This window comes from Pelodiscus sinensis, chromosome 3, assembly GCF_049634645.1.
Source record: "Pelodiscus sinensis isolate JC-2024 chromosome 3, ASM4963464v1, whole genome shotgun sequence".
In the NCBI taxonomy this organism is placed as follows: Eukaryota; Metazoa; Chordata; order Testudines; family Trionychidae; genus Pelodiscus; species Pelodiscus sinensis.
The window spans coordinates 131,125,330-131,150,319 of record NC_134713.1 but is presented as its reverse complement, the minus strand read 5'-3'; the positions used below and the strand labels follow the sequence as shown (position 1 = coordinate 131,150,319).

Genomic DNA, 24,990 nt, shown 5'->3' with positions numbered 1-24,990 from the left:
CTGTTTGTAAACACAGAGGAAAATACAATATCTGCCCCAAAGAGTGCACATTTCTTATACGTACGTACCCAAAAAGCAAAAGCTTAAATGTGTGTTTGATCCACAACTCAGTAAAATTTCCGGTGGAAAAAGCAAATCTGATCCCCCACCCTGCTAATAAAGCCATGTTTTTGTCCACTCCATCTTGCACTGGGAACTGTCTGATGGTTGAAAGGGATGATATGGTGCAGCTTACTATAAGTTGAACCTCTTTCGCCTGGCATTCTTGAGACCTGACCGGTGCTGAACCAGACAATTTGCTGAACCACAGGAGGTGAATTTTGTCGTGAGTGGATCTCTTTTTATGTTTATTTTGCCAAGGCAAATAAAAGGAACAATCATTTCACTGCTTAATAATGTATGACACCACTGACATCCTACAGAAGCGTATGCCTAAAAAAGGCTTATCAACTCTCTTCGTAACATGGTGAGTTGTTACACAGTTTTACATGTGTTGGCACAAGGAAATAAGTAGATAAAGAGAACCAGGGCTGATGTCTGTAAACAAACTTTATGGGACCACAGGAAACTTGGCCATACCCATGATAAATAGACATTCAGCTAACTAAAATCATGCTGGACTTCAGATGTTGCCAGACCAGAGAGTGCCGCCGAACTAGAGAGGTTCAACCTGTATTTAGCTTTTGTGCTGAATCTGTAAGAAAGAAGAGCATATGAGCTCTAAAGTGTTCAGATGTCATGAATAAATTCCTTGATATAGAGAGATGTAATAACATGTAAAGGGCCTTGCTGTCATCACTAGCTGAGATAAGAGGACTTGGGAAAACTGTGCAAGGTTTCTCTGAGTTTCCATACCTGCCTCAGAGGAAAACAAGAGAGCCCAGAAATGGATGGAAAAAAACAAGTTTTAAGCCCATGAATTTTAGGTAACTTGGTTTAGAAGGTTTGAGTCTTTCAGTTCTGTCCTCCTCATAGCATTCCTCAGGCAGTAGTGGAAGCTTAGGGCTAAAATTATTTGGAAACTGTAGTATTTTCCTTTTTGCCAATAATTTATTGCTACCTAAAATTTTTATGGCACTTTATCTTCCTGCAGCTGACCTCTGCACTAAGAAAAATGTATAATTTTAATTAATACTGTAAGTAAAAAATGTTGATCTCATACTTCTCTTAAGTGGGTATTTGTTTAGATTTAAAAAAAAACCCACATGCTGTTTGGCACAGTTAGGAGAGGTCCATGTTTGGAATAACAGGGTGTTGCAAGTCAGGATTCAGGTACCATGGCAGAGTTGTGTATGTAATCTGGCATAGTGCCTGTCTGTATAATGCCTAACTCTAGCTAGCGCTAAAGTTCCTTTTGTGAATAAGACATAAATCCATTTTGCAAAAGAAAAGGAAGAAAGAGGGAGCCCAAGATTTAATTATAATTTAGCAGATCTAAAAACAATGTAGTAGAGACACGAATAGTTTTTGAACCATGCCATGTGAAAATTCGGAGACTTCTAGTTGCAAAGCTCCCTTTTTTTACTTGGATTGGCTGATTTCCAAAGCATCAAGGCTAGCAACTGAGAGACTGAAATATAATCGGTGGCGATACATTTTTACCACATAAAATATTCTCTGCCTCCAAAGCCTCGGGTGTCTTTAGTAAGCAGTGCATCAGCAACAGCTCCTTGCTGCTGGACTCCAGAGGGAAACAAATTGTATCAGAATGGTAAGAAGCTCTTTAGTTTTCACCAGATCTAGATTATTACTTTTGAAAAGAATGTTTAGAACCTGATGGTGAAAATAGCAGTGAGTGGTGTTAAAAACCTAACAGCAAGTGACTAGGATATAGTGGCACTATCAATATTTTGCTGGAGGAGATCAACAAAGCAACTTGGAGACAAATATCTTTGGCACTGAATATACTATGCAGCTCAAATAAAATCTCTTAAATTGGGAACAGCACTAACTAAAATTAGATATAGAATGCCTGCTGCTGCTGCTTTCAATACAAATGGGTAGGTGTGTGATTTTTAAATATAATTTTGGTTTTAAATATACAAATGTAAACAATGTATGCTTACCATATATACAACACGTGAATCTATGTTTTCACTCAGTGATAAGGGGGGGAAAAAAGAGATGCTCTTATTCATGTAATGGACATCTAAAAATCCAAAATCATGTATATACATTTTTTTTTCTTATTTTTGAATTTGTGTAGCCCAGTTGTGCTCAGTGTGCTTCTGTAGTTGTTAGATTGACAAAAATAATTGTGCAAAACTTTTGGTTAGTTTTTAATCCTCTAAGAATTAAATATTCTACATTAATAAAAAACAAAGTTGACTATAAAATGCTTAAATGTAAACATCTGTAATTATTACAGACCAATAACATTGCCATTTAATACTTTGAAAATCTTTGGAAATTTCATTATAATGTTTTTATTTGCAAATTACTAGATACTAAACAATTAAGAGGTAGGAAGTAGGAGAAGAAGGAATGTCTTGCAGGCATTTACTGCATTCATTGTAGACAATAATCAGTGTCAAGATAAGACTTTCGTGTTGAAATATACACCAACCCAATCTCCTGTGTGGGAACTCAGGCATTCATTTAAGTGCGTATCAGAGTAAAGGAATAAACTGAGAAAAGAAAACAAATATCTACATAAAACTTAAGAGGAATGTACTAAAATATGCTTATTTGACCCCTAGCTGTAATGTGGGAAATTATTCTTTTTCTTACTCAAATCAGAGGGGGGAATTTGAAAACATATCTGTGAGAACTTTCAAAAGTGTTACACAGAAACCCCATAAATTACAAACTAGGTCTGTTTTGGTTTTTTAATCTAATTTGAATTTTTATTGTTGATCAGTAGAAGAAAAACAAGGATGTAAACATAAACTATGTGGTTTTTTTTTAACTTTTTTTCCCCATCTTAACTGGCTTCATTTAAGGATAAGAAATATGATACTGAAAACTAGTATGATAATGAAGTAAATTATGTTATTTCAGCTGACATGTGCCAAGATATCATTATGAACACAGAGTGATACATTAAAGATTTAGACTTTTCTCTTCAATATGCAGCCTATGTAGAGAAATCAATAGCTATAAAGAAACAGGGCTTTTAGTGTTTTTGAATATAGTTTTAGTTAAATCTAGGCACCATGATATTTTCAGGGTTTACCTTTGGGGAAGAATGATGGGTGTGCTGATTATCATATAAATATTGGGGAGATTTCAGTTTATTATTGCTTCCTGGTCAGAAAGCAAACTCATTGGGGATTGGGGCAAGGACCTTTGTTTTCTTCTTTGTATTGCACACCACTGAACATAACAAATAATAAATGATAAATATATCTGCAATTGTATGATGTTCCCTCATTCCTCTGTAATTTCAATGTAGTTATATTTCTGTTATTGCAAATTAAGAAGAATATTGCCTTATGGAAACACTAACAGAATATTGCCTTCTGTAGATGTCTGCACTGTAACAGCATGTCTAGTATAATAAAAGTTTAAGCCAAAATAAACTTGCTTTGAGTGAAGTTACACAAATTAGATGTGAGCATTTCACTCGACAGACATTTCTTTTATTAGTTCGATGGATTTGATATGATTAAAGTAGTAATGTTTGGTAATAAACTAGATGAATTTTGGTATTTAATATTCCGGTTATTCAGTTCCTTAAGAAATGTGTTACAGTGGTCACTATTAAAAACTCACCAGGTGCCTGAGTTAACTAAAAGTTAGTTATTTCCAGTATTCCCTGCAGTATGTTTAGGGATACTTGGGGAATATTCAAAATAATGTAGTTACCTTACTTAGTATCAAAGTTGGGACAATACAAATGTGACCACTTCACATTAAGTTTGTAATTAAAGACCTTGGGTGTATTAAAATTCATTTTAAGTGTTTTGCATGCTGATAAAAGTAAATAAAATTGATTCTATAATTGGATTAAAATAAATTCATGTTATAGCTCAGGACAAATGTGCATTTAAAGATACACAGTAAATTTAGAAATAGTTGGGGAAGGAGATGAGAAGAATGTAGCCCTGTATGAGGTATAACTTTAATTAATGTGTGTTAAGACTTGAATAATACCCTGTTACAATTATAGGGTTCAGTCCTGGAGCCCTTTCCCAGTGAGTGGTCAAATTGGCTGTAATGGTATTACTCATGAACAAGGACTGAAGGATGTGGCCCATATTCACCTAGGCTGTGTCTACACTGGCACCCTTTTCCATAAAAGGGATGCTAATGAGACACTTCAGAATTGCAAATGCTGCAGGGGATTTAAATATCCCCCGCGGCATTTTCATGAACATGGCTGCCGCTTTTTTCTGGCTCGGGGTTTTGCCGGAGAAAAGCGCCAGTCTAGACGGGATCTTGCGGAAAATAAGCCCTTTTCCGCAAGATCCCTTATTCCTACTTTCAAGGAATTCCTACTTGAAAGTAGGAATAAGGGATCTTGCGGAAAAGGGCTTATTTTCCGCAAGATCCCACCTAGACTGGCGCTTTTCTCCGGCAAAACCCCGAGCTGGAAAAAAGCGGCAGCCATGTTCATGCAAATGCCGCGGGGGGTATTTAAATCCCCTGTGGCATTTGCAATTCCGACTGGTCTCATTAGCATCCCTTTTTCGGAAAGGGGTGCCAATGTAGACACAGCCCTAGATTTTCAACACGTTATGAAAGAACATAATGTATTGTACATTATTCAACATATGACTGGATTGGGTAACAGTTTGAGGCACATGTTTTTCAGCTGTGACATTACATATCTTGACTAGCTTTGGCATGGTGTAGCCTAAGTGATATGCTACTGCTGAAAAGCTGGCGTGTGACATGCTGTATCATGCACCATAAAGTACTGCAACCCTGTACATCAACGGTATGCCTACACAGCAGGGCTGAAGTCAAATTAAGCTACACAACTTCAGTTATGTCAATTGTGTAGCATAAGTCAAAATAGTTTAACTCATTTATAGGTACTGCTTACACAGTAGGAAGTTGATGGAAGAACACTTTACCTTCAACTTTCCTTACTCCTTTTTGAAACGATGGTTAACATGAGTCAGAGTAAGAAGTCCTCCATCTTGACATTATTTTGAAACAACGGCTTGCTCTGTAGATATGCACAGTGTTGTTATATATATATATATAGTAGCCCAGTGTCTGTGACTCTGTAACACTGTAGATTACAGTCTTGCCTCTGGGGGGGTGCTGTTGCCTCCCCCCGTAGCACTCGGCTGACTTCTGTGCCACTCAGCCGGGCTGCCGCAGGGGAGCAAGCGGCACAAGAAGCCATTTGAGCTTCGCAGAGAGAGAGAGAGAGACCGATTTTATGACGGGCTATTGGCTAGTTTTGGAATAACGTCAGTTATTCTGAAATAATGCTGCTGAGTAGACGTACCCCAATTCTTTTTACGTCATACAGGACATTAAAACAAGTGAAAAAAATACAGCGCCAGTTTTGTTCTTCCCCAAAGCAACATATGTCAAAATGTGGCATTTCTTTCTACATATTTCTAAGTTTATTCATACTAAAAAATGCTTATTTTTTTAAATGTCAGCAGCCTCATTTGTTGTGCCTGCGTAGTTTCACGTAGAAAAGCATGACAAAAGAGCAGGGTTTATGCCTTTTCCAAACTAGCAAAATATTTGTATGGAATTAATTTAATCCACAAAGCACCCTTAACACACACGGAGTCAAACTCTTCTTTCACTCGTACCCATATAACCCTCTTGAACTCAATGCCAGAAGCCTGGCAGTCTATGATAAAATATGTTGCTCCTAGGAAAATATAGATTACTTGTTGTGGGGTACATAATGTATTAGCTTGCCTGCTACATCCATGCTCCAAAAAGCATTTTATTCCATGGAAGCCCCCTCTTCCCTGGTGCATGGTGAACATTTTTAGCACCAATTCACACCAGTAAATTAGATTAGTTTCTGTTTCAAAGAAACACAGTGAAGGTTGGTTGACGTGAGAAAATTATTCATGTCTTTAGGTAAAATAATTTATGGCAGCAACTCTTTCAAATGGTGGAGTTACCAGGCTGGTGGCTGGATTTTCACATGTCTGGTTAATTAGACTTGGAGGAGTAGTTGTATTAGTCTGTAATTTAAAAACAACAAGTAATCCTGTGTCACCTTGTAGACTAACAAAAATATATATAGCATCATGAACTTTTGTGGGTAAAACCCACTTCAGATGATGAGCGAGAGAGGAAACAGGTTTTGCAATGGAAGCTATTGATACAAAAAGGAGTCCTTATATGTAGTATCTGGTTAATATTTGTTTTGGGGTCTGTGTACTAGCTCTTAAAAGAGTTGGGTCGAAATTCTATTGTCTCTCTCACGTAACTTATGGTTACCATAGAAAGATGAACTTACCCTTGCACATATAGTGCAATGTGTTTTAATCAATGATTCCACAGAAATCCAAGGGTGAGATTCTCTGCCCCATGCTGGCTCCTTTACAATTCATAAAATAAACCCAAAGGGGCATAAATGTATGCTAAAGGTCCTATATCCATCTAGTAGAGGATTTCCCCCATTACAGGTGTGTCAGGAGACAATCATAAGGGTGTCTCTGAATGATCCCTGACAAGCCGTGACATGGTAGGTGTGCTGAGAGCAGGACTGGAGGAGCTAATGTAGTGTGTAGATGTCAACCTGCAGCACACAGCATGGTAAAAATTCTGAGCAGCCGTGTACCCATATAAGAGCCTCGGGAGGCTGATGTTACTTATGCTCCCAGACCTGAATAATTCACAGAGAGGCCAGAGCAGCCCAGGATAAGGAGGATACACAGTTGGATTAAGCTTGGGTAGCGAGTTTAGAGCTGTTCACTTATAGGCTCAGGACAGGTGCTCACCTTAAGACTACCCTTCCAACTAAAGGATGTTAGTAACTGCCAGCTCTAAAAGCCAAGTTATGATCTTTCCTTCCCATTCATCGTCAGCAGTAAAGATTTCATTGGCCACATTGCACCAGTGTAATCCTAATGTCTTTATAGGCTTCCCTGAAATTACATCTGTTACCCTCTCAGTAATGTCACACAGCTGACAAGACAGAATTGTGTTCAGCAAATAGAATTTAGATAACTCTTACGTATGAGCTGCAAATGAATCTAGCTCACTCTCTTATAGCTGCATTGGCAATGCAATGCAAACAGGAGTAAAAGGAGTGTAAACATTTTCTTACCATGAAAATGAGCATATGTAACAATGAATACACACAAGAAGTCAATCTGTTGGGAATTAAGATGCTGCACTTGGTTATAATTTACACCGTTCTAGGGTGTAAAAGTCCACCTCCTTCTGCTAGAATCATTCTAACTTTCTAATTTTCTTACTTTTCTTAATTTGTTTTGATAGCCTTAATGCTCCTTTAATGTATTTTTTCATTTCTTATAATTGTTTGTTATAGAGTACAGTAGAACCTCAGAATTATGAACAGATTTGGACTGGAGGTTACTCATAACTTTAACATGTTCATAATTTTGTAGAAGACATTGATTGTTCTTTCAGAAGTTCACAGCTGAACATTGACTTAATACAGATTTGAAGCTTAACTATTGAGAAGAAAAATGCTGCTTTTAACAATCTTACTTTAAATGAAACAAGCACAGATAGAGTTTCCTTACCTTGTAAAATTTCCCTTTATAATTTTAGTATTTAACAGTCAGGTGAGCCAACAGACTCACCAGGCTCATGGGCAAAGTGTGTGTGTGTGGGGGGGGGAGGGCAGGGTTCGGCTCTGTGCTTCTGAAGGGGAAGAGATGGGACAGACTTCAGTGCCTCCTGGACTGCGGCTCCCTGCTCTGTACCATCCAGAGTACAATGCCTGGAGCTCCGGCTACTACTACTGCCATGGTAGATTCTTACTAGCTTATTTCCTGCCACTCACTGGAATACAGTGAGGAGCATTTTATTTATTTTGTTGCATCTTAAATCATAAATTCTAAAATAGATATTTCCTGGAGGAGGGTTGGAATATATGCTGCTGTACCTGACGGTTAATTAAAATTCAGTGTTATTTGTTCTTGCTTAAATTAGTAGAGAATATTTTCTAGGAAAACCATAGAGAATAATGTTTTGAAGATTTCAAATTATTTTGAAAGATAAAATTCCCATAGCTCTATCCCTGAAAGAGCTGAGACTTAATTCAGATGCGTTTCTACCACCTGCACATTTTTCCATTTTTACAGTGAGTGTTTTCTGCTGCTTTATAAATAAAAAATATGACTGAATATGTAAGAGAGCTGTTTCCTTATTTCGCCAGGACATTATTTATTGAACTCTACAATATGGGAGCTGCATGCACACTTCTTACATGATAGCATTTTAACCCACGGTGACAGAGTGCATCTTCAGTGCAACTCCAGTCACAACAATAGGAATCGGCCATTAATGTCAAAGGCCATTTGAAAGCACAGATAACACAGGTTTTTGTTGTTGTTTTATCAGCAAAGTAAAATCATCATTTAGCCAGTCATTATCTACCTCTCCCTCTCTCTCTCTCACACACAAATGCAAGGACCAGTATAAAAATAAGTAAGCTTAAAGCTGTACTAATTAGTACTCCAGATGTCTGAATCCTGGCTTTAGAAAACAGCACGAGCTTATGTACTACTGAAATCAAAATTATTCAGAACAAAAACTCTTTCATGATGCCCATCTGCTGTGGTGTGCATTTCACTTTTCACATGGTAAGTAAGATTTCAAAGTAATTCTTTTAATTACTGCAAGATGGTTTGCTGCAAAGATTCTCATCCTTGCTACAAAGACTGACAACTGGAAGTTAAAAAGAAGGCAAGGCAGTATATTCATTTTAATTGTGAGGAATATTCACTGGATTCAATTCACTTGGCTTGCATAATTCCTCATCACTGTAGGAATGTATGGAGATCATCTCTGAAGCCTGAAAGGAGGGATAAGAGAAGATTCAGAGTCCTTCTGTGTGGGGTTGCTGCCACTGTTTCTCCCTGTGCTTCTGATGTACAGCTTTTAAACTGGTCTTCCATGGGCTGTCTCCAAATATGGCATATTAGGATCCTTTTAGATCTGTGGAGTCCAACCAGTTCTGAAGAAGTAGCCACTATAGTGGCTATTACTATAGGGTACATCTACATGGCACCCTAAACTTGAAATAAGATACGCAATTTGCGCTATGCAAATTGCATATCTTATTTCAAATCTATTTAGAAATAGCTTATTTTGAAATTTGGAGTGTCTACACGGGAATACGGACAGTTACTGAGATGCTGAAATAGCACACCCGTTATTTCAAAAAAATGTGTGACTTGTGTAAATGCGGGGTAGCTATTTTGGGATACCTCTGGTATACCTTTGGTATCCCAAAATAGACGTACCCATAGTGAACTAGCCATACTCAATTGGCCAAATAGCCACATGTAGCTCGTGGCTAGCATGCTGGACACTGGTTTTCGATCCAAGTTTACCTTTGTCTAGACAAGTATGTCTAATCTTACTGCCTTCCTGATTTTAGGGGCTTGACTTTCAGAGGATATGAACAACCACAGCTCCTAATGAGTGCAGTGATTTGTAAGTGTTCAGTATTAAAGGAGGGCAAATAACTGATTGTTTTGGTTCAGTAGGAGTTCTGAAATATTGGGGGGGAAAATTCAGCATGGGTTGAATCAAAACTGTTTTTGTTTTTTAAATTTTTGGTGAATCAGAAAAGTCCATTTTGGGTCTGTTCCAAAGCAGAGATTCACCTGAGTCTCCTAATCTCAAGTGAGTTCCATAGAAACTGGGTTAATGGTTGTAAAGAGGAGCAGCACTATGACCACCTCCTATTCCATCTCATGACTTATAAGGAAAGGCTGAAGGGACTGAGTTTGTTTAGTTTAGAAAAGAGAAGACTGAGAGGGGACGCGATAGCAGTTTTCAAGTACTTAAAAGGATGTTACAAGGAAGAGGGAGAAAAATTGTTCTTCTTGGCCTCTGATGATACGACAAGAAGCAATGGGCTTAAACTGCAGCAAGAGAGGTTTAGGTTGGACATTAGGAAAAACTTCCTAACTGTCAGAGTAGTTAAATACTGAAATAAATTGCCTAGGGAGGTTGTGGAATCTCCATCACTGGAAATATTCAAGAGCAGGCTGGACAGACATCTACCAGGGATGGTCTAGAAGGTGCTCGGTCCTGCCATGGGGCCAGGATACTGGACTCAATGACCTCTTTAAGTCCCTTCCAGGTCTATGGTTCCATGACAGTTTTGTGAGTGGCTGAAACTACTCCTATCAAATTTGTGAATAGTTTTGAGTTGGCTGAAATTGCATTTTTCATTGAATAAACTCTATGGAAAAAATATGTCTAGCTCTACCATAGAATCATAGAGCTGGAAGAGACCTCAGGACGTCATCAAGTCCAGCCTCCTGCCCAAGCAGGACCAATCCCAATCCCTCTGAAATTAATGCCTTACTGTACCCAAGTCAGAATTCTGAATGGCTTCTGCCTAACTCTAGGCACCTAAATACCTGGTCATGACACAATGTTTTCTCATTCACTAGGTGAAGATTGAATGGGCACAAATCATTCTGTGCCCCCTTCAGGATTGTAGCACGTTGACATACCAGCACGAGGAATCTCGAACCTTTCATGCTGTATCTTTTCTATAGACAGGCAGGCATCATCTGCCAGAAACTGTGAACACTGTAATTAATTGGCTCCTAGGAATCCAAATTCCACGGTGTTCTTTCAAACCTGGGTGCTTACAGTTACAGTCTTAAATTCACACTTAGGTTATGTCTACACTGTGGTGCTATTTTGGGATACCTTCAGTATCCCGAAAAAGCTATTCTGCGTCTTTTGAATGCACCTGTTATTTTGACATAATGGGTGCACTATTCCGACGTCCCTGTAACCCTCATTCCACGAGGGTTAAGGGACATTTCAGAATAGCAGTTTTAAGCTGTGCAATTTGCATAGGTCAAATTGCATAGCTTATTCTAGCCAAGGATGCTGTGTAGACACACCCTCAGGCTCCTAAATATTTGTTTCAGGCTTGCAGAATATTTGGAAATGTATGCAACATCTCTCAACTGCACTTTTTCAGACAGACAGACAGACAGGCTTCTCATCTGGGATCATGAGGCTTTCCATGGGTGTTACTAAGAGGTCTAGCTAATGATACAAATTTGCATTCAAAAATCTGTCTCTGAAAATACATGCCTACTTTAAAGGTATCACTGGATTTGTAGAAGAAATCATTCCTTGTTATATTTTGGAACTATAATGCTCCAGCCCTGCTTTCCATTTTCACCTGCTTTGCTTCCACAGCCAGAATCTAACAGATTTGCTACTTAGGAAGTAGATATTTTTGTATGTTACTTTGCAAAAGAAAACAAATGCATTGTTTGCAGTTTTATATTGTTGCTCATTCCACTGTTCTTAGATGGTTCACTGATTGCAGAGGGTGCCCTATTCCCTCTCAGTGTGCACATTGCCTAACTAGCCTCAGAAATGGTGTGCTTTCCTGGGGTACGGGGCAATCAGTCCACACTGTGTTTATGTGCTCCATGGCTGAGCAAACTCCACCCTACGTGTAGTTGTAAGAGTGTGTAACTATGAAATGTGCAACTTTACAGATGTAGTGGCCTATTCCCTTCACCTTTCCCAATGGAGAATGATTCAGGAGATGCTTTGTAGCTGGAGGACAAAGGTTGTGTCCCCTCCTCCTGCCATGTTTGTTTACTCTGGCTTGGCAAGGAATCACTGATTTGGCCTGCAAAAGGCAAGAATATTTACTTAGCATAAATTACAATGACAGCATTATGATTGTGGGAGAAGCAATTGAAGTTGTTATTTACAGTCTATCCTCTGGCGCTAGCTCAGATAGCTGAGGAGGCAGGCCATTCTTTGAGTGCTATTTTTAGGTCACTGAATCATTTTTCATAGTTTGTTCTATCAGGGTTTGCTTAGAAATTCTCCTCAGATTTCAAGAAAAAGTTGTAAATATAGGTTGGACCTGCCTGGTCTGGCAGGCTCAGGATCTGACTGATCCCAAACCAGGGAATTTTCTGGACCAGGTGAGGTCAATGTGCCAGTGGCTCCGCTTTTCCTCCTGGCCACCCCGCTGCCATCCGGGGCTCTGCTGTCCTCACTGCAGCAGGGGTCTCCACTGCTGCCCGGGGCTCCCCGGTCTACCTGTTGGTTCTGCTACTGCCTGGGGAGTTGCACCCAGTGCTCTGTGCTCCCCCAGGCTTTTCTGATCGCTACCATCCTACCCCCAGTGACCAGGGGTTCTGTGCTCTGCCTGGTGGCTCTTGCTGCTATCTAGGGCTCCACTCTCTCAGCCCCCTAGTCTGGCAACACTCCTGGCCCTAGTCTGCTGGCTTATCCCTATAAGTGCTCTGTCAGTGTCACCCCAACGATGTTGGACCAGGGGTGTTGCTGGACAACGAAGTCCAGATTACGGAGTTTCAATCTGTACAATTGAAGAGATTTTATTTATTAGTGCCACAAGCTATAAAACTTCTCAACACCAAGTTACATCTTAGCTTTTATCAAGCCTCTAAACAATTCATCATGCATTCATGTAATTGTAATTGCACTGCTAACATCACCGCTACATAGGTGGCTTGCCCCCTTTAATTGAAGAGAAGCAGGGGAAGTGTATATACTTAATTCATGATCCACTCTGAAATTTATCCTTCCAGTCCTCTGAATCAGTAATCTTGGAAGACAAACATCCTTACATTTTGGTTTAATGCTTCAAAAATTAGAAGTGTTGTATTTGGAAAAGTAATTTTTAATGGGGTTGTATTTGGTAAAGATACAGAGCAAAATTTCCAAACGTGGCTATAATTACAAGCCTAATTCCAAATTTAAGTAGGTGCCAATGTCAGTGGATTGACTCTCAGAGTCTGCTGATCATTACTGGGTCTCACTATGGATTTATCTAAGTGCTTTGTAAAGATTCTCATTAGGGTTTACATGAGATTGACAAACAGTGTTGGAGCCTGCAGGTTCACCTGCTGTTTTGTTATTTATATTCCAGTGCTCTTGGTGCTGCCTGTCTAAATATATGAACACACAATCCTTGTCCCAACAATTTAAAAAATCACTCAATAGCTTATAAGGGTTGTTTTTTTTTCCTCTTTAGGAGTTTTGAGAGACCTTGAAAAACCAAGTTCTTGTTTGGACTGATGTGTTCTCTTTAAGACTGATCCCACAGTCCATACTCAGGAAAAGCTCCCAGTGATTCCAGTGCTCTTAAATTTTAAAACTGAAAATAGAGTTGCCACCCACTGTCTCAGTTCTGAATCCCATATTTATCCCTGTGTGTCACCAATAAATCCTCACTACAAATGATAGGTTTGGATAGTCAGAAATTTTGTTAAATCCTCTGAAGATTTCCTGTATGTTTGTTTGTTTGCTTGTGTTATAGTATCTAGGAGTCCTGTCTTTGCACTGGCACCAGATTGTGTTTAGTGTTGTAGAAACACGCATGACAAAAAGACAGTCCCTGCCTTATAGAGCTTCCAATCTAAATGTAAAATAGGACACAACAGATGGATACAGATAGACTGATAAGGGAGTCCAAGGAAACATTGTGACACTATTTGTCAACATAATAAGCTGTGGTATCAGCAGAGCAGCAGCCTAACCAGTATCCATTTTTGTGTAGGAATCAGGGCAAAGGAGGGATTTGAAGGAGAACAAGGAGGTTTTTGTGGAAGTTTATGGGAAGCTCCTCCCAGATGTCAGTGGTGTCGCAACATGATAATGAGGTATCACAATCTCTTGCAAGCATCATCATATTGCAGTCAACAGATTTGTCCAACATGAGAAAATGACTAAAAATGACAATGAAAGCTGTCAAGAACACAGAACAAACTTTGCGAGTTGATGTTACCTCAAGTTTGCTCTTACTGTACTAATTGCTAGGTCTGCTCCCAAAGCAAATCATTTCAATGTAGGTTGCAGTGCTATGACATTAATTTGATGTTAATGTTGTTGATGTCAACAATGGAGTCAATATGACTGATATTTGTTTTATATATATATATATATATGGAAGTATTTGTATACATACACTGATGTGTAACTGTCTTAAAGAATTCTGATGGCCAAAATCTCTTGTCCTAGCAAAACCAAAACAATGCTTACTTAATTTCACCCAAATCTGTCATCATAGCATGATTGCTGGCTCCCTCTTGCATCATATAAATGCTTTAAATCTGCTCTAGGATTTTAATGTGAGACAGATGCAATTAATTGGTCTCGGCGTCCATACAAAATTTAACAGTGTGCTGCTGGGTCTACACAGGGAGAAGTCAAAATACATCCTGACAGAAGGCCACTGAGGTGGATGCAGTGTTGTGATATAAAGGAGCTACAACATCTCTTGTGCTGTGGGATTACCCAGGGCCAGTTTCAGCTCAGAAGTGAGTGGCACGTGCTTGGGAGAAAGACATAACTTAGGGTGAACTAGATTTATGGAGGGTGGAAATGTAAACCTTGTCTGCCTGTCCTTGGAGCGAATCCCTCCTGAGGGTATCCAGGTGCTGTACTGACTTGGTGTTGTATGATTGACACCTCTTTATGCCAGCTTGAGTGACATCTCTGCAGTATTTTCTTGTAGGATCAAGTGCCTTAATTGATCACTGGTTAGCACACACAGAAAAGTAAGCAAAAAGTTGGAAGGGAGCTTACATCATCAAATTCATTGTCTCCAGAGCATAGGGAATATGAGGGATATCTCCCAACGTTAATTTTCCTTCATGCTTTAGTCTTTTGTAAGTCCAGTTCTCCATATCTTACTCTGCCCATTTTAACTGGTCATCACCTGCTTCTTCCCCATCGGTGCCAAATGACACGGTTGTTTTAAAGGGAAAAAAGTTAAACAGAAGAGATTCCAGTATTTATAAATTATCGGAGAAGCCCTTAGCTTCAGCACTTAGCAGTTTCTAAGTGTAAGAGTCTCTTAAACATCGCTTTAAATATAATTTTAGTGACTACATTGTTTTTAATTGATTAGTTTGTTTATTTCACTTATTAAAACTATGGGAGTGGTAATGTTCCTGGAATATCATTGACTTTCCTGTGAAGAGTGGAGCTCATTTATCCACAGAAATGATACAGCACTCACATTGCCAGCCTCCCAAAACTGCTGCCAATGTGCCTCAGCCATGAGCAATGTTCTCTCTAATCTTTTTCATCCATGTATGGATATTTTCCATCCATGAGCAGATCTTTTAGTCATCAGAAGATAAGAATTTCTGATCATTACCAGTGTAGACCAGTAAACATCGGTACTTTAGAGGACAAATTCTGATCACCTTGAATCCGATCCAGCTCCCAGTGGTTCTTTGGGACTCTTTCCATAGACATTCATGGTGTTTCATGAGAGTAGCCCCATTAGATTCAGAGGGACTTGGCTGCATAAATGTGACAAACAGGCACTTTGTGTTGCTGAGACATATGTGAAACGTTGATGCTTTCATGAGGCCCAGGGAGATCAAAATATACCCCAAAATATACCCTGATCCAATATTAACTGTGAAAATAAACAGACTAACTTCTTATAACACAGTGGCCTTTTGTGTATTCTGCATGTCCAAGTAATGTACATTATTTTATATGTACTGATTTTTCTTACACTGTGTATATTGATTTTTCTTTATACACATCAGTCAAAAAGGGAAAATCAAGTAAACAAGTTAGAATTTATCCTCATGCATGTTGTTTCCTGAATGCCTCTAAGATTTGCCTTAACACACAAGGAACGGGGGAGCTCCAAGGTCTTTTAATGTAATGGAAATAAACCCCATCCATCCTTGAAGACTGAGATCGATATATTTCTTGGTGGGCTTAGATTGATGGGTTAATTTTATGGCAGATTGAATGTTGAATTGGAATGCTGCTTGTTTTATTGTAGGTGGTGTTGATGCTAACATTGTTGCACTACAGTCAGTTTTCTAAATTTCTCTGAGCACAGACTTATCTGTGTATTTTAAAAATGTGCGTCTGTCTGTTGGTCTGTGAATCTGTTCAAGAACTCTTCCTAAATGGTAACAGCTAGGAACACCAAATTTGGTATGTAGATTCCTTTTATCCTAACTTAAAGCAAAGTAAGGGTTTGGAAGTGCCAATACCGGGACTGTATTCCATAACATGGAAAGGGAGGAGAACAGAAGGAGGGATGCAATGCTAAGAGTGGCCACTAGGTCAGCAAGTGCAGGGGAGAGCTATACTGCAGCGAGACCACAGGGGGCAGCCATACCACTAGACTGCAGACTGCAGGACTGGGGCTTGCCATCTTGCCTGGTAAGTAGCTCTTGCCCCAAACCTCCCTCCCTCCCTCCCCTGTCCCTTGGCTGCAGTACCGGGGAAGGGGGAGAGAGGGGAGAGAAAAGGTCCCTGGTGCCTCGGAGGAGACAGAAGGCCTCAGGCAGTCGTGGGGGGAAGGAGAGGGGCAGGGAAGGTAGCTGAAGGCTGAGGGGAGAGAGGCGGCCCCTGGAGGCTGGAGGAAGGAGGCTGGCGGACACAGAAGGCCCCACTTTAATGGGACCTCCTGCCTTAAGCCCCTTCTCATCCCCAAGCCTCACTCTCGTGCCCCCCACAGCCCCAGCCAGCAACATAACTAGGTGTATTTATGCGCAAGGCAAAATATTGTGTCCCCTGTCCTTAGGTTAGCATGCGTTGTTCTCTTTACTTTTGCAGCTTATTATTTTTACTTATTGCATCTTTGCACCCCTGATTATGATGCAACCCGGGTGAGCACCCTGTTTGCCCTGCCCTTGTTATGGCCCTGTCCCCAGCCTCCTGTTCTGCCCTCCCCCACATCCCCAAGGCCCTGCCCTGACTCCAGCACCTCCCACAGTGACAGCCCCTTGCCCTGAAGGACTCGAGCAATGCCAGGTAGGTTTTCTAGTTGTATATATTGCGGTTGCTGTTTACATTGTGGTCATTAATTTGAGTAAACCATAACAGTGTGAACATTTTAATATTACCATAAATCAATATATCAGTGGCCCTAAATATTTATAGTTTTTTCTGATGGAGTGTTAGGTTAATTTTTTTTTTTTTTGCACCATTCATAAGGGAAAAAAGCAATTATTACTAAACAACCAGGGAGATGAGATTCTCTTCACTGATATACCTCCTTTATAATGGCTTCCACATAAAAAGTACAGAGAAATATTCATGCTTGTTCTTTCCTGCACCGCACACTAATGAGAAGCCTGGAACATCCTTTGGAATGTATGTTCCAATGAAGGGCCTAATTCAGTTAGAAAATACGACTCCACTATTTTCATTGACATCAATGGAAGGTTAGAGGATTCAGCATCTTGCAAGAGGAGCTTACCATCCTACAAAGGGAAATATTTTACCCGAGTGTTTGACTTCTTTTAGCTTAATATTGTTTTAAAATTACTTTATTCAGTTATTTTCTTTGCATTTTAAGGGTAAAATATAAAGACTAAGTTAATACACAGGTGGCCTTAATTAATCTATAATTTTGAAAATGCTGCCTTGTCAGAGATTTGCTGATCTGTAGAGCCCTTAATGGACTCAAAATAGATAATTGGATCTCTCTGGTCTGGCACCCTTGGGAGCTGACCGTTTCTGAATGAGGGAGTTTGCCAGACTAAGGGAGGTCAATTCTGGCCCCTCTGCAGCCAGCCTCTGGGCTCCCCTGGGGGGCTGCCAGCCTCTGCATAGGACCCCTTCCTGGAGGCTGGCCCAGACTCCCAGGTTCCCCTCCTAGTCATAGACCCTGCTGTCAGTCCCAGCCAGTGGGCTCTGCTTTTGGCCCCAGCCAGGCTGCCAGCCTGGTCCTACCACTGGCTGCTGGCTATGCCCCCAGCCACTGACCCTCTGCCGCTGGACTTCCAGCCAGCCCTGCTCCCGGCTTCTAGGACTCTGGTTCGGCAACATCCATAGTCCTGCTGGACCAGAGAGTCACAGACCAGAGAGATTCAACTGTTTATGTATCAGTATAAATAATTTGCAGATCTCCGCATCTGCAAATTTGCAGAGTTCTAGGTACAAAATGCGTATCCACATCCATATTTTTATTCTCAAGACTGAGCCATGGATATCTGCATCCATGTACATGGATGGGGATACCTATGGATTTAAAGCAGAAATCTGTGGATTTTCAGGAGTTTACTTATCCATTCACAATATTCAGAACACCCTAATTTAAATGATCTCTTCAGAAATAATTCTAATGTATATGCATAAGAAGCCAGTGTTAAATGCCATGGCTTTACATGTGCATTATGAATTTGCTTCAGATGTCATGCCCCCTCCTGCTCCTTCACCCTTGAAAGAAGGGCAAGAATGATGCAAAGGGCTCTAAAAGTCTTGGTTTCAACCAGTGAAAAAGTCCCTCAGCACAGGAACTGAGGAAGACAGCTAGAAGGTCCCTTCTAAACATCCTCTAGACTAGAAGGCATGTTGGAGGCAGGGTATGGGGGCAAGAGGGGCTTTCGGGTGGAGCTGCAGCACACAGCACCACAGAGATTCTGAACAGCGTGCTGTTGCCCAGATGGCATCCCGGGAAGGCTGTTCTAATTCAGAAAGCTTAATTATATTGGGGGCGGCTCCAGATGTCAGAGCTCTCCAGGATCTGAAGGTTTAAAATAGGGATGTAAAATCTCGGTTAACCGATTAAGTGGGATCCCACTCCTGTGCGGGATGAGGGGACACTGTCAGCAGAAGCTGGCAGCCCAGCGCGTAGGGATAGCAGGGGGCTGGTTCTGCTCCCAGCTCTCCCATGTGCAAGATTGCAAGTTCCTGCTCCCAGTCCCCTGCTTACCCACCTCACAACCCAACCCCTGTGGGGTGTCTTCCAATGTCCTCCGCTTGCGGCAGACCTCTCCCTACTATCAGCTAAATGGTATCTGGTGTGGAGGCAGGACCACACTGGTAAGCAACACTTGGTAACGGTGATGCTTACCGGTTAACTTGGTTACCTGTTCACTTCCTCAGTTTAAAGCCACCTTTGCCTTCCTTTCCCCAGGCAATGAGTTATATACTGTGTGGTCTGAGGCATAAAATCTCAACTGATTGTTTTTCTCCTCCCTTGGCCAGAAAACCAGCCACGTTTGACATCTCCATAATCAGCAATTATCTGTCTGAACAGTTTTTACAATTCCTTGTATCCTAAAAATGGCTGATCCAGTTTTTGTCTGTTAGGGTACATCTACACCGCAGGATTATTTCAGAATAACTGATGTTATTTCGAAATAACACACTGTGTGCCTACACAGAGAGCTGTTATTTTGAAATAATTTTGAGATGGCGGATTTCTTTGACTCCTATAACCCTCATTTCATGAGGAGTAAGGGAGGTCAAAGGAAGAGTCTTTTGTCCTTCAACTTCCTGCTGTGTAGACAGCGCCAAAAGCAGAATTAAGCTATTTTGACTTCAGCTACACAATTGACATAGCTGAAGTTGCGTATCTTTATTCAACTTTTGCCCTGCAGTGTAGACATGCCCTTAGAAAGCAACCAACCACACACCAATGTTCCCTCTAATCTTTTCCATCTGTGTGTAGATTTTTTTTCCATCCATGTGTGGAATAAATTTTGTTATGTTCACTAAGGCAGGTGCAAATGTGCATGACCCATAGAACCACATAACCTAACTGTGAGCTCTCTGGTAATCAACTGGGCAGCATTTGAATCTCTCCTGAATGGCCACACAAGTGCACAGTTTATAGGGAACACTGCTACTCAGGCACGTCTTCTTTTTATTGAGACCAAAGATGGACAGTTTCAACCCCAAATAGAGAGTTAGGAGCTAATGGGAAAAAAGTGGATGTTAGAAAGGAAGTTCGGGCACCCAATGCTTCCCTAACATGATGTGACAAAGTGTATCCATTTTGCATTTGAAAATAAGAGCCACAGGCATGTTTCTCCAGTGGTCTAACTCACAGAGCTCAAATACAATACGGGGTGCCATCCCTGCACTAGCCAAGCAGGGGAAGGTCTCCTTGTGCTCACTGAACAGAACCATGAAGAGAAGGGGAGGTCCCAAAAGGGCTCGCACTTTGCTTTCAGCAGAAGAGGGAGATTTGCACTCCATCCCTCACTGTGCTACTTTAACCCTAGAACAATCTGAATAAAGACTCTGCCAATATGGGTGAGGTTAGTTAAGATATTTTGCTCAATTTTCTGAGTTAGCATCATGATGGATTAGTAGTAAGTCATTCCTTAATTGTTGGAAGCAATGGTACAGAGAAGCTAGTGGGGATAAGATTCAAACGTACATAGGACTGAGATGTGAGTGAAGTATGAGTGTTGAGTGTCCTTAACAGAACATACTATCTGCAGAAGCACAGAAAAATATAAGTTGCTTTTTATTTTCAGCACTATCCCATTATTTTGCAGAAACTTTTATGTTGTCTGATACTACTATTTTGAAAGCATCATCAGTGCCCCAGGGCAACTTCATGAGGTGAAAAAGCAAGAAATGGGAAGGCAGACAAAAGCTTTTGCAGGATACACTGAGGCCTTGTGGCACATTGAACATCTCTGCTCAGAGAGTGTAAAACAATCTTTTTCAGTGGAAAAAGTGTTTTTTTTCACCCCGAAGGATGAATGCAGGAAACTTGCCAAAAGAGAGAGATCAGTCAATGGTAACAAAATATCAAGGCTGCAGAGGAAGAAGAAATGAGAAATACAGTGTCAATGAAATATAGAAATATTGTTTATTTTTTCCTTGATGTAGCAGACATTCTGGCTTCTATGATGAAAAATAAATTGAACAAGAAAAAGGACTGGAAAGAGACCTGCATTGTCGTGTCTCAGACATGAATTTCAGACTCATTTTGATACCTGGTGTTCTATCCATAACCCTTCTTAACCTAATGTAGAATGAACATAAGTTCTACAGCTCATACTGTAGTCCAGAGGTAGTAGCTTTGAGAAAGGTGAAGATCATAGTGTTGCTGTTAGCCCTGCAGGATCCAAACTTGCCCACTTGGGCAAGCACCTTTGCAATCTCTTTATCCTTGACCAGTTCAGCACCATTTTTGCAGTATGAATTAGAGCAGTTTGGTGGCTGCCACAAACTGTGGTGATTGCCGACTGCCCCTAGGGGAATTGGGACAGTTCCTGGTGAATCAGGGGCAAAGGGCAGAGCAAACCAGGTTTTCTATTCGCTTGCCATGCTCTCACACCAGTATGCTACAGCAACTCATGACTGTTGAAAGAGAAGTCAGCAGAGTTGATGCATATGTGATCAGTAGTGAAGAATGTGGCATGGGTAAGCAGTTTGTATATTTTGAAAGCATCATCAGTGCCCTTGGGCAACTTCATGAAGTGCAAAAGCAAGAACTGGGAAGGCAAGCGGAGCCTTTTTGACTGTGGCAATGAAATAAAAAAATGAGACAGTTGATGCAAGAAATAAGATTATAATGTCCACATTATCATCTGCTTCTGAAATGTGGCAAATGCTAGAAACCCACAACAGAAAATGTAACCCATTCTGTCAGAAATGCTCACTAAGAATACTTGGCACCCATTGGTGGGATAAAGTATCCAATGCTGATGTGTTACAAAAAATGGCCATTGGGCTGGAGAGGCAGTGATTTGTAATAAAAGGCTGACATAGTTTGGACACATTGTATGAATGTTTATTGCTAGACAAACCCTTGATTGGATACCACCTGGTGAAAGATGAAAAGAAGGGGATAAAAAAAACATTGAGAAAGATGCTGCTGTCATAGAAACAGGTTGAAATGTGGCATTAGGTATATGAATGTGGAAAGACCTGGTTACCTCGTGTCACAAGGTCTGAGAGGATCTAATAAATAATATAGCACCTCTATGCTACATAAGGGTTCTCCTACACAGTTGGAATCCTTGATTGGCTAGTTCCATTAGTTTAGGGCAGTTCAACTCAGGTATACTGGTACAAAGTTACTCTAATGGACTGGAACATTGGACCTGTCACTTTGTGCAGAAACTAATGGATTTAAATTGATGTAAATCTGAAGTAGTTCAGTTAATTCAGTGGGATTTTTCCAGATTTAGATGGATTTGTACAAGTAGAATTTGGTCCCAAGCACACAGAGAAGCAAAGATGTTATCAGTCTCTTGTGGGAGCAATGCTGGTTCTTTCTAGTTTGCTATTAGCTTTTCTTAAGAGTGGGATTAAGCAATTAAGCGTTAGAAACAAATAACAAAATCAATTAAGGCTTTAAAATTCCCAAACCAACCTTCTATTCAAAGTAGACAAAGTGTGGAGTCTTACTCTTTCATGCCCTTTTAAAAGTACTTTAAAAGTCATGCAAAAGAATAAAGTCTGGAATAATGGAAAATCTGGCTATAGCAGGAGGCATTTGTTATAAAGGATGGCAAGGCAAATGAGCTAAAGAGAGACATAATTTTCTAAAAATGTTTGAAAACAAAGCAAAACTGAAACGCCATCTCTTCCTGGTAATATGTGGATACTTAAAAGGCTTCAGATGCTTTGAATTATCTGTTAGATTTTTGATCAGTGTGGCATAACTGTAGCCATGTCAGTCCCAGGGTATGAGAGAAACAAGGTGGATAATATCTTTACTGGAGCAACTTCAATTGGGGAAGGAGGCAAGGTTTTGAGCTGCACAGAAAAAGAGCTCTGTGTGATGTGAAAGCTTGTCTCTCTTCCCAACAGAAGTTGCCTCAATAAAATTTTTTACCTTATCCACCTTGTGTCTGTAAGACTTTGATCAAGGCATTTATTAAAAAAAAATTCAGACTGATTACTGTCTAACGCCATAACTGACTCATAGAAATCACCTTATTTGCTAACAAGGTTCATCCCATGTTCATGTTAAACTAGTGATGGGCCTGAACTGGAAAGATATCACCAGGATATGTATTCTGAACACCCCCAAAAACAATAGGGTATTTAGATCCAGTGGCAGGGGTGGACTGGCCCGGTGGGCTGTCGTGTCCGTGCGCCGTTGCCCCTCACTGCGAGCGGCTCCGCATGTGCTCTGTATGTGGCAAGCAGAGCCCGACCCACCACCCGCGTGCTGGACATGACTCGGGGTGGGGCTTGAGGGGCACTCAGGGGTAACGTCATGGAGAGGGCCGTTCTCAACCTATATCCTGGGCCAGTTTTGATTGCCAGTACGCTCCTGTCCAGGGGTTTGATTCATTGGTACACTCTGAATCTGAGCTCAGAGCATTGATTCACATCTGGGCCTTGGCTTGGACCCATCTCCAGTTTTAACTTTCAAATGATCTAGGAAACTGGAGTTTGAGAGTCTGACAAAAGAACACAGAAGAAAATAAAAGGCTTTTCCTTGCAAAAGTTTTGCTGAGCAGGCTACTGATAGAGATTTCTTACAAAGGAAAACATAGTTTTATTTGTGAGAAGTCTGTCAGACTTTTACTCCAAATTGATGCTCGGGCAAGACAAATACAGTCTAGTATATTATTTGAGAAGTACACAACTATATAATTAAACACTGTACTGTAACAACTGTGCATGTGTGGGCAAAACTGAAGTGTGTTCAACCATAAGTTTTGTGCGTAATTGCATGTGAAGGTGGTTATGGCTCTCTTCCTTTCCATCAGAGAGGGAGAATAGCTCCCTTGCTACACTGCTTCTGGAGAGACTCAATTCAGAGGGAAATAAGCCAACAGTTAATAGGTCAAAGCCTGCACCAGGCAGCATGTTGGTCTGGGAGCCCTGGCACTTGGTCAGGGCAGAGCAAGCCAGTGAATGGCCCTGACCTGCAGTCAGGCAGCACAGCAGTGCATCTGGATGCCTGGGGTCAGCAAAGAGTTAATGACTCTAGCAGTCAGGCAGAGCAACACAGCAGTGTAGAGGGCTCAGTTCTCTGGTGAGACAGACAGCAAAACCATCTGGCATTGGGAAGGTGACAGACCAGTGCAGGCCTCTTGGCCTAAAGGTAGGGAGGCTGCCATCCCCGGGGATCAGGTGTCCGGTCCACCTGACTCCACTGTATCCCAGCCCAAAGCCCTAATAATGCTGGAGTGATCCATCAGTGGGTCAGGTCATCAGGGAAATCTGGCTGCAACATGCTGGCTGGCTTGCAGTTTGAACACAGCTGAACCTTTTTTGGCTTCCCTGGGTTCCTTTCTACACTCTCATTCAGGAAGCACCTTGGTTCCAGTGTCATTGTTCATTGCACTGGGGTAAACACCTCTTTGGTGTTTCCGGTGCCTGGCAGCTCCAGCAGTTCCTCTAGGTCTCTGAAGCCGAAGTGGCTTCTGCGAAGTCCAGCAGCGGGGTAGGTGAAAGGAGAGACATCTTACACCTCTGGCTTCTGACCTTCAACTGAGCTAGAGAGCCTGCCTTTTATAGTTCCCATTGCTGTCCAACCCCTCTGCTTCTGGCAGGGAAGTTGCTGATGTCCTGGCTCTGCCCACCAAAGGGCAGTAGTGGCTCTGTCCCCATACATCAGGGAGCAAGACTATGCCCTCTTGTTACATACCGCGCTATGGAAAGGGAGGAGATGGCAGACACAGTGTGTAACAATGGTAGAGTGTAAGCTGAGACCTGACAGTGTTGGGAATAGGAATACCAAGACTTCTGGTGTAGAGAATGAGGAATTAGGCAAACACAGCATCAGCAGGTCAGATTATGGGCAGGTGAAAGATAAGGGCATCCAAAAATAATTGCCAAATTGCTTCAGTTATGTTCTTTCTACTTCATATGTTCTTTCTACTTCATATTGACAATGTGGGTGAATTCCATCGTGTAGGTGGAGAGGATTGAATGCCCTTTTAAGTGTGATTCATAATGGGAGCTCCCTCTAAGGCAACTTTTGAAGGCTGTTGTAGAGGAAAGACCTGTAGTAAATGGAGGCAATCTGTCCAGTTGAAGAACCAATTTTTGCTGTTGAGCCTTGTTTGACTTTTTGTTTGCGTTAATTAATTAGAACTACTTGAGATGTTGAAGTCAGTGCAATCTGTGCCCAGAGTTCTGGGTATCTTGCTGCCCCATATTTCAGAAATAAGCAAGATCAGTACATCATGTTATTCA

The 24,990-nt window shown here is 41.0% G+C and overlaps 1 protein-coding gene across 6 annotated transcripts in view; it reads left to right on the top strand.

Annotated features, from left to right (window-relative positions):
• Positions 1-24,990, top strand: part of PLD5 (phospholipase D family member 5) — a 235,978-nt gene that overhangs the window by 40,146 nt on the left and 170,842 nt on the right. Inside the window, exon 1 of one of the 6 annotated variants that reach the window (XM_014579602.3) lies at positions 1,448-1,711. The exons of 4 other annotated variants lie outside the window; for them this stretch is intronic. In XM_014579602.3, coding sequence (XP_014435088.2) covers positions 1,709-1,711 — 3 coding nt within the window. In that variant the 5' untranslated portion in view covers positions 1,448-1,708. Of the gene's footprint in view, positions 1-1,447; positions 1,712-1,844; positions 2,001-24,990 lie in introns of those variants that run through there. One more of the 6 variants, XM_075924840.1, reaches the window with a different exon arrangement.